This window comes from Glycine soja, chromosome 11 (genome assembly GCF_004193775.1).
Source record: "Glycine soja cultivar W05 chromosome 11, ASM419377v2, whole genome shotgun sequence".
Lineage (NCBI taxonomy): Eukaryota > Viridiplantae > Streptophyta > Magnoliopsida > Fabales > Fabaceae > Glycine > Glycine soja.
Genome location: NC_041012.1, coordinates 11,659,127 through 11,674,626, shown reverse-complemented (window position 1 = coordinate 11,674,626; position 15,500 = coordinate 11,659,127). Strand labels below are relative to the sequence as shown.

Sequence of the window (15,500 nt, the reverse complement as noted above, 5' to 3'; positions counted from 1 at the left end):
TACTGTTGACAAAAAAATAACCAAAAATATATTTTTAAAAAAAACTTTGTAGGAAAACCTGTTCCCGCTCGTGCATTCTACAACGGTTACACCTCAAGGAGTCCAGTTAGTGGTAATTGCATATGACCCACAATCTTAGACACATGATTGTTGAACTCTGTTGATATCTTTTTCATGGATTCTCTTCTCACTCCACTTCCAGGTTACAAAGCAATTTTTTTTCATCATGCACCATTGATCATCCCTTCACTTTTTCCTTTAGTATTAGTATTATTATTAGTTTTTTTTTCTTTTTTTTTTATACAAAGACTTTTCTTACATGGTACCAGGCAAAGCGAACGATTCGAAGCCAAAAATCAACCAAAAGACCAACCAAGCAACCAAAATTGGCACGGGTGAAGCCCACCAAAGGTAACGTAAAATTTTTTATTCAACAATTTAATGTGTGTTTGATTTTATGATTGAATGGATGGACACACATTTCAAGACACCACACACATTCCAAGATACCGTTTTTGAGAAGTAACATTTTTTACTTTTGCTCGAACGTCGGTTTAAGGAATCCAGGATGATAAACCAAACACACTGTTAATTTCACTTGCTATAAACTTTTTTTTTCAATTATTAGCTTTAGTTTCAGACAAAACCGAGTTTTTGGTACCACTAGGAGCACAAACATTATCCAAGGGAGACCCGTGTGGGACAAGTCTATTACCAAAACAAAAATTGTTGTTGCACAGAGGAAACCCAAATCCATTAGCACAACTCAAGCTCCCATTGACACACATGATAAAACATCCACAGAAAATGTCAATCTCGGATTGAAGAAAAGTGTCGCATTCCCACAACAACTTGCGGAAAAAACAACAAAGAACAGTTCCCAAGAGAAGGTTTCTGCTTCTGTGCCAAAAACTCCAGTAGCATCATCGTTCCGTGTTAGAAGCAAGTCATCCACACCATTCTACTCTGCTTTGAATTGTAGCAAATGTCATTTTGATAGGCTTGAGACATCTTCTTATTGGGTTGGCCAAATCAAAATGGCTGAGTCTGTGGGCAAGCATTTTGTTGCCTCTGAATTCTTTAGGCTTGCTTTGGAATCTCATGCTGAGGTAATATTAATCAAGTTATTTGCGGTTTACCAAAATTTGCAATGCTGTATTCTGAGAAATGAATGCCACAAATTGAACAAAAAAAAACACATGCATACACAATTTTTTTTTTACACTTTCATGTGATTGACATATGCATTAATAGTACACAAACATAGGGTTATTTAATTATAAAACTGACATGCATAATAAGTTTGTTAATTTTCACAATAATTATCTTACAAAATCATATAATTTATGATCTATTAACAACCTAAATTTTTTAGATTGATAATACATAAAAATTAAAATCTAGTAATAATTATCTTAAAAATCATATTAAACTAGTAATAATTAGCTAATAAACTTTTAAACTAGTCTATTAAACTCCACCAAATTTGTGTTCAAAATTGAAGTGCTATCTATTCCTTTGTTACTTATCTTTAAAAATTTGGTGTGTAACTTGTGTTATGATTCAAAAAGAGTGGTAACACTTTGAACCTGATATTCGGTGTTTGGTGTGTTGTGTAGCCAATTAGGAACCTTGGGATCGAGCTTAAGAGGTATTTGTTAAGGCATGGGTACCTATCGGAGCAGAAGGAATGGAGAGAAGTTGCTGCTAGGTATGGGCTACACTAGTGGAATGGACTCAACCACTGATCAATCTCAAAATGTCTTGGCTTCAGTTGGCTCTAGTTTATAGATTCTTTTTATCTAGTTCCATTGTCTATATATAATTTATACAATAATAAAGATTACATTTCATTTTGGTATACACATTTAGTTTACTTATTTTATTTTAATGATCAAACAACATGTAACTGTATATTCTCCCATTTTCTTTTCAGTCTCTACCCTCTTTCGGAGATAGACACATTATCTGTCGATTCACTGACTATGTATACGATTAAGCATTAAAATAGATTAAAACTTCTTTCTAAAAACGGGGCATTCCGAGAATTGAACTTGGGACATCTCGCACCGTAATCATACCACTAGACCAAATGCCATTTCTGGTTAACCGTCGAAGTTAATTATTGTAATTCTATTTTTTTTCCTTTTCTAGTTGATGTTCGTAGTCTTCCCTGCTAATCTTTATTAACTTGTAACAGTTGTGTATAATAAAATTGCTAATTCAATCAAGACACAGCATAAAAATTGGACAGACAATTACAGATTAAGATTTTTTTTTTTTAAGAATTGAATACGATATCATAAAGAAAATTTATAATATACGGTTCAACTGAACTAGATCTTTTTAATATTACAAACTAGAGATTAAGAGAAAGAGATAATTGACTCAAATATTTTTAAATTAATATAGTTTTTTTTAGAACATGATTTATATGAAATAAATTTTTAATTCATAGGTAAATTTTGAGTAAATTTATCTAATTAAAGATTGTTGAGTAGTGTAAGAATTTTTATGTAATTTTTTTTTAAGGAAACAATTGGTATAATTTATAATATAATCTGATCTCTCATATGTTTAATCAATAGATTGTCTAGGTTTTTATATTCTAGAAAATGTTATTAAGTTATGCAAGTGCAAAAATTTGATAGTTTATGTCAAATGATCATGTCTGTCTATTTTATAATCAAATTGATAATTTGAAAGTTAACTAGATAAATTTATAAAACTGTACGCAAACAAAAATCTAATTAATACTTCACCGCAGTAGTTCTTTATTCTAACAAATAATAAGTTTTTTAAAATATAAGTAAATATCTATTATTAGATAATAAGAAGAAGAAGAAGTATTTTTAGTCTATATACCTTTAGTTAAACTTAGTTTTGGTCTATATACTTTCAAATTGAAGAATTTAATCTGTCAAAATTTGAAAATATATAAATTCAGTCCTTACTCGGGTTTAAACTTAACATTTAGCTGTAGTTTTGACCGGTACAAAATTGAAAGAGGCATTAAATTTACATGTTTTATAAAAGTGAGGACTAAATTCATCAATTTAAAAATACAGGAATCAAAATCAAATTTAACAAAAAATAAAAGGACCAAAAACACTTTTTTCCCCTAAGTAATAGATCAATAAATGTTCAATTTATGTGAATTTTGATTTACAAAATTAGAACATAATATCAAATAATTTAACTAGTGAATTGATTAAGTTCACACCCTACACAAAGTTATTAATGGTAATTGCAAACCTTTAACATATGGTGTTAATGGATCATATGTATATAGATCATTATGTTTGAATGATAAAAATTAAGATATAATCGTCCATGATTTATTTCGATAGTCAAAAATATAATTGATTTATTGAATTAGATAAAAAAAAAACATTAGGTAAATTTCCAATATACCTTTTGTCTCTTTAATAAATGACTCTTTTGCTCCTCCTAAAGAGAGAGATGGGTGCATTTTTCAGGGTTCATAAAATCCCAGAAATGAAATTGATTAAGGAGAAGTTGATGTCTAAGTTTTGTATACCATTTTGACAAGTACTTCCGACACTCTTCGACCCATCACTTGTGGGTTAGGGTTACGACGCAACTCAATAACCTTCCCTTCCTGTTCCTGCTGGCTGTTGCAAACCAAAAGATGGAAAAGAAATGACACATTACCAACTCTGCTTTGTCCATTCAGATTCCACGGAAATAAATGAACCCCCCCCCTACGCCCCTATCTCTTCTAAAATAAATATCGTCTTTAATTATTTGTAACAATATTTTTAACATGTTAAATACTTTTTATAGTTAACATGCTTTTCATTTTTAAATTAAAATGATACACTACTCCTGTTTTAAAATGGTTATTACTTGTTTATATTTAAAGAATGCAAAAAAATCTCTTAAATTGGTATGATTTTGTCTAATAAAATTAAATTGTTAGTATAAATATTATAAACTTAGACTAATAGTATCATGTATTGTTTTAATATTTAATAATTTACTAATGGTGTATATATATATTTTCTTTTCATACGGAAGTGTCTGTGTTATTATTAAAATTCCCTTCATTTTTAAGTAAAACAAATATTAATTGTTACCTTTATATTAAAAAAAAATTATTTAATGAAAAAAAAAAATTATTCTTAAAATATGTGTGCGTTGTGTGTAATTTTTGTTCACCGTTTGGTGGCTGATGCCCAAGTCAGTAATTTTATATTAAATTAGGCTTAATAGTAATAATTATTATTATTTACTAAAAGAGATAAAAAAAAAGCAAAGAAAAAATAGAAATTTTTTCGACATGTCAAAAAGATCTCAAGTGGCTTAGGAATTAAGAGTAAAGGCAACATCCTTCTCTCTTAACTTATCAAGGTGACTTTTGATAAGAAAAAATTTGTGACCAATTACTAAACATTAAATCACTAAACATTAAAACGGATAATACCTCAATGACAGAAATAATTAATTAGTTTTTTTAATCTTTTCATTGAAGATGATGGGGGTTTGTTCAAATTGATATACATATTTTTTTCACTTTTCGATAAAATTGTGTCTAATTAAGATTCTCATGATTGATTGAATAATTAAATTTAGACTTTTATAAATTACTTATCCAATTTTCATTTTAAACAAATTAAAGGCACTTAGGCACCCTAATTAAAAGCAAAAAGATACACTTTATTTTGTTGGGAAACCCCTAAGCCTAAAGTCCTAAACAATTGGGCGAACAAAAACAAGCAATCCATTAAAGTTCGTACAAAATTGATGGTTGAAAAAAAGATTATGACCCAATAACGAACAATGATCAAAATTTGAACTTGGACATGGTTGTGCCGATGCGATTGAGATGCGTCACTAACACCCGAAATTGATTTTCTAACAACCAACTCACGATTGCACGGTGTGGTTTTATGTTTTTTCAAGAGAAAATTTAAATAATTCCTTTCATTATCTCTCACAAAATAGGCCACCATTCCCTTTTGTGTCTAGAATTAAGGGAATTCATCATAGAAGCTTGTTTAGGAGGAGGGTGGCACCAATACATGAAAAGGTACGTAAGATCTCATTGCTTTTCCTTCTGCTCAAAAATTAATTGACATAGTTCCACCACACGTTTAATTAGTTGGGTTGGGACTTCTCTAAATAATTATAATCTTGTTCTTACATTCTATCAATTTCTTACCTTTCATAAATTTTGAACTTGGTCCATCAATAGGTTCGTATGAACCCCAATTATATGCATGGTTTTAGTGGGGTTTTACAAACACCACTGCAGTACTCTGATTCTCTGAAATTGCAGTAGCATCCACATGTGGGCAGGAACAGTGAGCACTTGATGGTATTGATCCAGTTAAAGGACTAAGGAGATTGCATTTCTGTGTTTGCATTTTTTTTATAGGTAAATATTAATTTTGTTTGCATTTTTTTTATCTTATAAATTAGAGGCATATATTGTTAACCCTTTAATTTTTTGAGTCCACAACTTCAAAAGCAAATCTCTTTCCTTTTTATCTTTTTAACAAGTCCTTTTCACTCTGTTATAATTTAAATTTAGCCAATATATAAATTGTCAATATAACAATTCTTCACACAAAAATACACGTAGACTTTTTTTTAAGCAAAATAGTGAATATTGTAGGTATCATTAGATGGTTACTGGAAAACTATATATAGTGCAAGATCAGCCTAAAATAATTTAATATTCATAAATATTATCACTAGACGGTTATTTGATTCTTATTCTCAAATACCAGTATACTTTAGTCCTAATTTTTTTCCTACTTAATCTCAGATCCCAAAAATATTCTTTTGCCTTCTTGTCAAAATGCTGAGTGTTTGTACATGTGTTGAATCATCATTGGCAAAAAAGTTTTATGCTGCAATGGGTTTCTAATCTAAATCTTACAAACCCAAAAATTTCTCGAAGTTGGGAAAATTATTGTGAAATATATATAATCTTGTCAAAATATACATATTTGTATAATTTAAATAAAAAATAGTCTAATTAATTAATATTTATTGACAAGTAAACAAACAAATTGTACTAATATATATAGTTAAAAAGTAATAAATAGCAGTATTTATTACCATCCTCATTTAATTGGTAGATGCATTTAGTGTCTAATTCCCCATCCTAATATAAAGATTTAGGGCTTAGCTAAGGGTCTTTTTATATAACTTTAAGGTAGAGTATGTAAAAATTGATTCGGTGAAAAGATCGAATTGAATTGGTTTCGAATTGTTTTAACCAATTTAATTTTATATTTAAATAATCAAATTAATTTAGAAATTGATTCAAAATCAGATTAATCATAAAAAAATAATTTTGAATTGAACTAGTTTCTAATTAATTTCAAACTGATTTTCAAACTAAATTTTTAACTATTTTTTCAAAATAAAAAAAATATTTAAATAAAAACTAATTTGATTAACCAACTTGGTTTTATAGAAATAATTCTGTTAACAGAATTTATTTTGTAAAATAACACATTTTTTTTCTTGAATTAATTCCAAAAAAAAATCAATTACAATTCAGTTTAATTGAAAAAGTTATTTTTTCACACCCCTACTTTTAAGGTTAAAAAAACCACATGAGTAGGCCCGGCAGGTTTGATTAAGATAACCTTATCAGGATTCAGCGATAATGAGAGATCTTGAAACAAATCTAAACCTCAACTAAAATCTTTCATCTATAATTATGCTTCCTGAAACTAGTATTTAATATCCCAAAAAGATAATGACTACGGGCACCCACCCTTTTTTTTTTCTCCTTAATGTTTTTCCCAAGCTCAACTTTGATAAAAAGCACTTGCTTGTAGCAGTACGCGATGCCCCAATCGCAGGTCAGTGATCATGGGATACCCTTTGTCTCCTATGATGGACCCACCAACTCTTTGCTTTTTGGAACTAAGCAAAGCATAGGGCAACTTTTCATGGCATACAATCCTTATTAGACACTCACTAATGCAGCATCTACTCATCCTTGCCCATGTTAGTTTTTTTTTTTTCTTCAGAAAGTCAAAGAAATTCTTCAAACTAAAGATTTTTAAAAGACTTTCATTTAATTATTCTAAATTTAAATATCAACAAAAATTATATATATAGGAAACAACTTGCCCTTCTTGTTTTCTTTTCTTTAATAAACACTGTAATTAAAGTTTTTGATTTCTCAATAGTATCTTATTTTATTTTTTTAAAAATCAGTTTTATGAATAAATGTTATACTTAAACTTCTTTGTCCATCTCTGAAAATAAATTATGAGAAAATTAAATCTAAATCTTCTCCATAAATTTACAGTGCATGTGTTTGAATTGATGGACAAAGATTGAAAAAAAGTAATTACAATGTTTTACTCTCATTACAATTTTTCACCACATGAAAAAGTAGCTTTAAGGTTATCAAAGATTTTGTTTAACTTGGTCCATCACATTTCTAAACATGCACTCAGTCATTTCTTTAATTTGATTCCCAATAACGAGACACATTATGAACATGTCAACATGGAAATTGAAGACATGGTTGTCAATTGAAATATAAAGTAGGACATGTATATATGTAAATACTTAGTATTCCAAGTATTATTATGACATTAAATTTGGTTAGATCCACGTAAAAAGAGTGTGGAAAGAAAAGGGGTGGGAAGGGAGATATGGACATATGATGGGGAGTACGATGAATGCGGGCGACTAATAAGACTAAAAAAGAAACAGGGAAAAGCTGGCCATTGAGAAGCAAAAGACAAAATCAATCGAGGAGACAAAGTCCCATTGATTAGAGAGAAAGAGAAAGAGAAAGAAAGAGGGATTATTATTGTGTTGTGGTTGTCGACCAGTGAGTGGATTGTGAAGGAAAGTGACCATCATCACCATTCAGTCCATTGGGGGCCCTCCTTCCCTTCCCCTACTACCATCAACAACTTACTCCATCTTTGAAAATCAAATAAAAAAATAATTTTATCAAAAGATCTCATGGAAATTATCATTTTTACTTTTATTTTATCTTCATCTGTTAAATATTCATTAAAACGTGCACATATTTTTTCTAATTTTAATCTAAACATACACCATCCTTGCTTAACTTAACTTTTTTTCACTTCATTCATGTATACAATAAAAATTACATATAACAATCATTACTTCTCTATGCACCATGTTTTTAGTTTAAAAAGTAGCGAAAGAGAAAAGTTTGTTGTCCCATTTTAGGGTCTCTTTGCTAGAGGAAATGAAAAAGAGTAATCATATTAGTCTCTTTTAAAACGGGTAGATTAAAGGGAAGAAAAAGAGATAAAAAAAAGGTTAAATTATTTTTTTCTCTAATTTATTATTTTAAGTTTGATTTGGTTGTTTATATATTTTTGAGTTTAATTTGATATTTTAATTTTTTTTTAAAAAATATTAAATTTATTAATCATTGTTCATTCTATTTAATATTATTAAGTTTGTGTCCACATGATAAATGAGATTGATGAGATGATTTTTCTATAGAATTTAAACATGTAATAGTCCATTCTCTTGAAATTTCTAATGCAATATCAATGTAATCTTCAATTAAGACTTTTTATTTATTGGTTCGTTGATTAGTTAGTTGGATTCTATTTTTTTTTTAACTCTCCAACTCATAAAAAAAATTCAGAATAATTTAGAATTTGATTAGAAGGTAAATATCGAGACAATTTAATTTTAACTTCAATATGTCAATAAATAGTGTTTAATCACTTGGTTAGTTGAATCTAAATTTAATTTTATTAATTATTATAAAAATTACACTTAAAAGGTAGTTATAAAAGAATTGAAGGTGGTAAAAAAGAGTGAAGTAGTAGTAGTAATCTTAAATTTAAAAATTGGTTCATCCAAGGCAACTGAAACGAACATGTCAGTTATGTTTTGTGTGTATTTATTTGGTAAGGAGGCCCAGAAACAGAAGCGTTGGTTTATATAGCATACAAGAGACACAGAGACAAAACGCCTAGCACTGTCTTTCTTTCTGAGTTGAAGACTGGTGCAATGCAATAGATAGACACTTGTGCTATGTTATGCAATGCATGCTGCTGCTATGACTTTAATAAAGTGATGGATATACATGTCACTGTCTGCGCCACAGCTTTCTGCTTTCTATTTCTACCCCCCAAAAACACTTGAGAGAAAACCACGGGGGACGGACGGGGAATTTTACTGCCCCTGCCTCCCACGTGCACCACCCAACCAACAACACAAACATCCTTAATTTTCGTGAACATTATAAAAAAAGGTCCCCAAATCATCATCATCATCAATATCAACTTTGTAATCATGGATGTTTTTGCATAAAGTTGTAGTTGGACTATTCTTTCATTCTTTCTATTCTTCATTTTTCCGCCCATGACTCTTTGATTAAAGGGATAATTATCTTTTCACATTTCATTTAAGGAGAGATCTAACTTAATTAGTTAAATATAATATTTTTTATGCTTATGAATAAAAAAAATAGAATTCAAATTTTAGGTTTGTAAATGATAATAATATCGTCTTAGGTTCTTGTTTAGTAGTATTTTGATGGAGATTTTTTTATTTATAATAGTCTTACGGTAGTTAGTTAAAGGATTTAAAAGGAAAATTATTTTAAAACAGATAATATGAAAGTACAGTTAGAGAAGAATGAATTTTTATGCATTTAATAGAAAAAAATATTTTTACTTCTTTAACCAATGCTCTTATCATTTCTCATAGTGTTATTATTAGACTCAAATAAAATTATCTCAATCATTAAACACATTGATCAATTGATGTGCATAACCTCAAGTTTCAATTTAACAAAGTAGTTTCAACTCTCAAGTTTGAATATTAGATTTAGATATGCAGTTATATAAAATTTTAGATATGCAGTTATATAAAATTTTAGATATGCAGATACTCATAAGCAAAAGCAGTCACACTCATATTAGTTATACTTAGCTCAAATAAAGGGTCTCTAATAAATGATACTCATAGTCTATAAAATTTTAATTCTCGTCGTAAAATTTTCTTGAGTCAACAGTCATGCACCATAAATAAGATTAGTTTCTGATTCAGTGGGTTAGGAGAACACCCGTGATCTTTGGTGTAGAAAACAAATAGGTATAAATTATGGTAAAAAAAGTTAGAATGAAGAATAAATAATGCATACTCAAATAGCTCTTAAAAAATTACAAACTGAATTTAACAGAAGAGGATTTTTTTAAAAAGTAAAAGAATGTCACTTAAATACTAAACATATCCACATGCAAAAGATTCCTTAAACTTGCACCATTCACACCACTTATAATAATTTAGAGTCGGAGTTTGACTTGAAATACACTCTCTCGTTCTATTATGCATTGACAAAATTTTAAAAATGTGGGCGTGTTTTAAAGTGTAAAAAAAAAAAAGCTAAAGTATGACACATTTGATGTTTTGCTTGCAGTTAGATCTGTTAAACATATCGATCAGGTTTGATTCCTAAATGTGTATAAAAACTGGTTTATTATTAAAGGCAAAATTTATTTCAATATTTTCTGATCCTTAAAAAAATAGTCTCTAGCGCGCTAGTAAGAAGATACCTTGATCTACACACACAAATGCTACATGTCTTATATCCGGCCAGAAACAAATTGCAAGTTACAGAAGGTATTATGGAGTCCAACACTTGCAAATTGGAAACATTCCCCCACCCCCAAAAAGATATATAGAATCTATTATGGTACAAGAATACTATATATTAGTGTGCTTAAAGGGCCAAGGTTATCCCTTTATCATTTTAGATTCAGGTCTAATTTAATTTTAAAAGTTAGTTTAAAGATGAAGATTATCCTTTATTTATATATTTTAACTTACTTTATTTTTAACTAACAGATATGAGACTTTAAGTTTTTCTTACTATAAGCCACCAAAATATATATAATTTAAAGAGCTAAATTTAGTTATATTAAAAATTTCCGGGGCAACACATCTAATATCTAAATTAGCTCTTGGATAGTGTCTTGAGGATTAATGATCAGTATTAAATATATAAAACATTAATGAAAATTTATTGAAAGTTATTGTATACTAATTGATTTAGAAATACAACACAACTCCTGTTAAAAAAAAAGAAATACAACACAATTAGTTCATATACTTTAAGCAAAGAGTTAGATACTTCTCGTCGGTTACAAAATTATAAAGCAAAAACATAGTCGATTTATTCTTTTTTCTTTTTTTACCTTTCATATTCGCACACCAAAAGTGAAAAATGCAATCGCACCCCCCGAGTTTTCGTTCAATCTGTATATCCCCACTTTTTGATGTGGACTAAACCAACTTCGTCTGAAACTTGCATGATTCTTTTTTTTGCATTGGGGTAAGTAAAAACTTGTATGGCTTTAACACGAGGACAGACAAAGCTTTAGGTGATGTCCATGTCGATTTGTTTTCTATCCATTTGTACAGATTTGAAGGTATATGCATATGCATATAATAAGTTCAGTGTGACATCTTTCATGAGTTATAATGCGTTAAGAAAAGAGAGTTTCGTTGTAAAATGGAATGCATAAAAGAGTATACATTTGTGTGCGTGTGTGAGATAAAGTTGCAAATTGTTAATCTTTTCCATGATATTTTTAACCATTAATTGACTATATATGGCATATGGTTGTATATATATCGATATTTGTCATATATAATTAATGATTTTTTTTTAAGTGAGCTGGTACATTCACTCCTAGATCTATGAATGAACATGCTAATTAAGATTTTTTTTTAGTTGCTAATAAGACTGCTTTAATGGTAAATTCTACCTTCATGCAATAGAGTGCTAAACATGGAGTAAAAGGGAAAGTACTCGTAAGGCACTTCGATATACACTCAAGTCAATGATTACACAAATAAAATGAAGGTACACTGCAACTGATAAATATAGATAGAGATATAGACTTAAATATATTTTTTAATTTGTGTAATTTAATGTTTTTTATTTTTATTTTTGTATTTTTTTTTGTTTTAATCTTTGTAAAATATTTTTTTTATTTTAAAAATATTTTAGATAACATTTTGAATAATAATAAAAAATATTATTTAAAGTATTTTAAGGACAAAAAATAAAAACGCATTTTACAATGATTAAAATGAAAAAAATCACAAAAAAAATGAAAAAAAATGTTAAATTTGTAGGAATTAAAAAATATTAAACCTATATATATATATATATATATATATATATATATATATATATATATATATATATATATATATATATATATATATATATAAGGTTTACTAGTTGGTAGTTATAAAAATGCTCTTATCTTTATAAGAAATTACATATATATTAACTACTGAGCAGTGTCTATAATGGATGATACTTACCCTTTTTTACTTATTTATTTAAAAATTGTCATATTTTTGTGGAATGGGCTAGAAGAAAGGAGAAAGAAAATTAGCGAAACTTCTTTAGTGGTCCAATAGCCTTTTTTTCGTGTTCATGCATGGCAAATAGATAAATACGACTACTGTCGTTTACCTCTTTGAACTTTATGCAGAGAAATGGAAGCCCTTGAATCCAAACTAAGCATGTAAATATATTTGGATTGGATTGCATCTTATATATCTTTAGTTTTTTTTTTAATTGGATTGCATCTTAGCTTATGAATCAATTTTTAATACTCCACAATTTACTGTTGTTATAAATAAAATATTGCACTTGTTGAGTGTCTGAACTTTAATATAGCCAATTAAGGACATTAAGTTTAATCAACAAAAAAAAAACATGAAAATAAAACTGATAATATTTAGGACCTTTCTTACCTTTACGTTTTTGGAAGTTCACGCTTCTTAGTGGTTGGTGACTACTACATATCATTCATTTGAGATATAATAAATATAAATATGAAGAGTATTATATTTTAAATAGGATACACATGAAATCATTAGTTGTTAAAATTTTCGTTACTTTCTTAATAACAAATTACCAAAAACCACTTAATATTAATCAATTAAAAAATTTAGATCATATATTTCATGATTGTTTATGTTATGATTTTTTTTTTATTCATGTTTATGTTATGAATTGTTTTCATATGTTAAATATTTCTCTCTTTTCAATACATTGTTTATAAATTTATTAAAACTTATTTTTTCAGTTAATAATAGTAGATAGTAAAAGAGTAAATAAAAGGCCAATCCCTAATTTTGATATAGACTTATGTATATTTAGTTCCTATTAATATAATTAAATTTGGTTTTAGTTTTTTTTTAATGTTGATGCTTTTTTTTTTCTTTTTGTACTCGACAAAAGATAGAAAAGAAAATAAGTAATTATATGATTTTTTAATGTTGGTGACTACTACATATCATTCATTTGAGATATAATAAATATAAATATGAAGAGTATTATATTTTAAATAGGATACACATGAAATCATTAGTTGTTAAAATTTTCGTTACTTTCTTAATAACAAATTACCAAAAACCACTTAATATTAATCAATTAAAAAATTTAGATCATATATTTCATGATTGTTTATGTTATGATTTTTTTTTTATTCATGTTTATGTTATGAATTGTTTTCATATGTTAAATATTTCTCTCTTTTCAATACATTGTTTATAAATTTATTAAAACTTATTTTTTCAATTAATAATAGTAGATAGTAAAAGAGTAAATAAAAGGCCAATCCCTAATTTTGATATAGACTTATGTATATTTAGTTCCTATTAATATAATTAAATTTGGTTTTAGTTTTTTTTTAATGTTGATGCTTTTTTTTTCTTTTTGTACTCGACAAAAGATAGAAAAGAAAATAAGTAATTATATGATTTTTATTTGAATACTTATATTTTTTTAAATACTCTCTATCAGTAATAATATGAAAAGTTTAATATGTATATAATGTTGATGACATATCATCTGAAATAAAACTATTTTATAAGAGTAAGATGATTAAATTCGAACCGTATAATCAAATATCGACGATCAATATTTAATATCATGTGATTACTTAACAAATTATGTAATTTTTTACATTAAATTTCAACCCTTCATTTATTGTTATATGATTCAGATTTAATTATCTCACTCATATAAAATATTTTTTCTCATAAGATATGTTCTCTATATAATGTCAATGTAAAAGATTTTATGCTCTCAATCAATAAAAAATTATCATTGAGATGACTTTTATGATAATTATTATAAAAATTAACAAACTTATTATATATAATAATTTGTAATTAAATGATAATATAATTTACACTATCAATACACATATTATCTATTTTAACATGAAATATATCTAAATATTTTACATCAACAACCATTATAAGGTGACATATGACATGATATAGTTAAATATATGTCATATTTTTAGTAAATTAATTGAGATAGAAATTATTTTAAAAATAAAAGTCATGAGACTATAACAAACAAAAAAATGAGGAATTAAAATTAAATCTAATCATATTTACGTGAATTAAAAATATAGTTTTATCCTTTTGATTTATTATGGAGGTTTTAGTCTTCGAGTAATTCCCCACTACTTAATATTTTTTTATTATTGACAAATTTGAGTTGTTAGTTATTAATTTGTTGTAATAGAGATATTCAAACCCTAATATTCTAAAACTTTAGGGTAAGTTTTGTAAAGAGATAAGTCAATATTGTAGCTCATAAGATGAGGATTCCAAAATTTTATGTTAGTTCTTACAATTTTGATTATATCTTGTTTATATCGATGCAAAATTGATTAATGAAATGATATAATTATCTTTCCGTAAAAAAAATGAACCTACTATTTTATAATGTATCTAAGCAAATATTGTTTTTCAACAATGTATACATTTAAACTTAATCGGCTATGGGTAAAATTGTCCTAGCAATTTGATAAAAGGCTAGGTAATTGTTGTTACTGGTTCGTATTAGTGCAAAGTGCAAGGTCAAAGAACATGGACCCAAACTTAGACCGACGACAGAAAAGACTCGATTTTTTTTTACCAACAACAATATTTTAAAACCTAATCCCACAAAACATAAGTTCAATATAGAATTAAACTTTTAAATGAATAAAAAAAGAATTAAATTTTAATGTTATATTTTTTAAATATAATTTAAGTTTTTGGACAAGATCAAATAAAGGAACTCAAAAAAATTAATTTGTTTGTATAAACTTATGGTGTAAAGCATACAAATAATTTCTTAAAGGGGCCAAATTATTTTGTACGCCTTTATAATTTTACTGCATTGTAAATCTTTGTAAGTCTCTCTCTCTCTCTCTCTCTCTCTCTCTCTCTCTCTCTCTCTCTCTCTCTCTCTATATATATATATATATATATATATATATATATATTGAATCATCATATTTTTATGAAATTTTCGAAAAAATACTAGTCTTCCATAATGATTCATTTTTTTTAGATTTAAATTTTACTTTAAAACATAAATAAATTACATAAAAACTATTCAATTGTGCTTTTCGTCAAATACTTAAGTTCCTGATTTGCTCGAATAAACCTTATGATTAACAAACCTCAAC

At 27.2% G+C, this 15,500-nt stretch overlaps 1 protein-coding gene and 1 long non-coding RNA gene across 2 annotated transcripts; both read left to right on the top strand.

Annotated features, from left to right (window-relative positions):
* The first annotated feature begins 319 nt into the window (after nucleotides 1-319).
* Nucleotides 320-1,984, top strand: LOC114377249. Its single transcript, XM_028335681.1, has 3 exons — nucleotides 320-411; nucleotides 629-1,109; nucleotides 1,620-1,984. The coding sequence occupies exons 1-3, from the start codon at nucleotides 320-322 to the stop codon at nucleotides 1,725-1,727; spliced, it is 681 nt and encodes a 226-aa protein (XP_028191482.1). The 3' UTR covers nucleotides 1,728-1,984.
* A 2,880-nt stretch (nucleotides 1,985-4,864) lies between these two features.
* Nucleotides 4,865-9,399, top strand: LOC114375816. The gene is made up of 3 exons (XR_003658853.1): nucleotides 4,865-5,053; nucleotides 5,303-5,401; nucleotides 8,909-9,399. It is a non-coding gene; the product is annotated as an uncharacterized LOC114375816 (long non-coding RNA).
* Nucleotides 9,400-15,500: the final 6,101 nt, after the last annotated feature.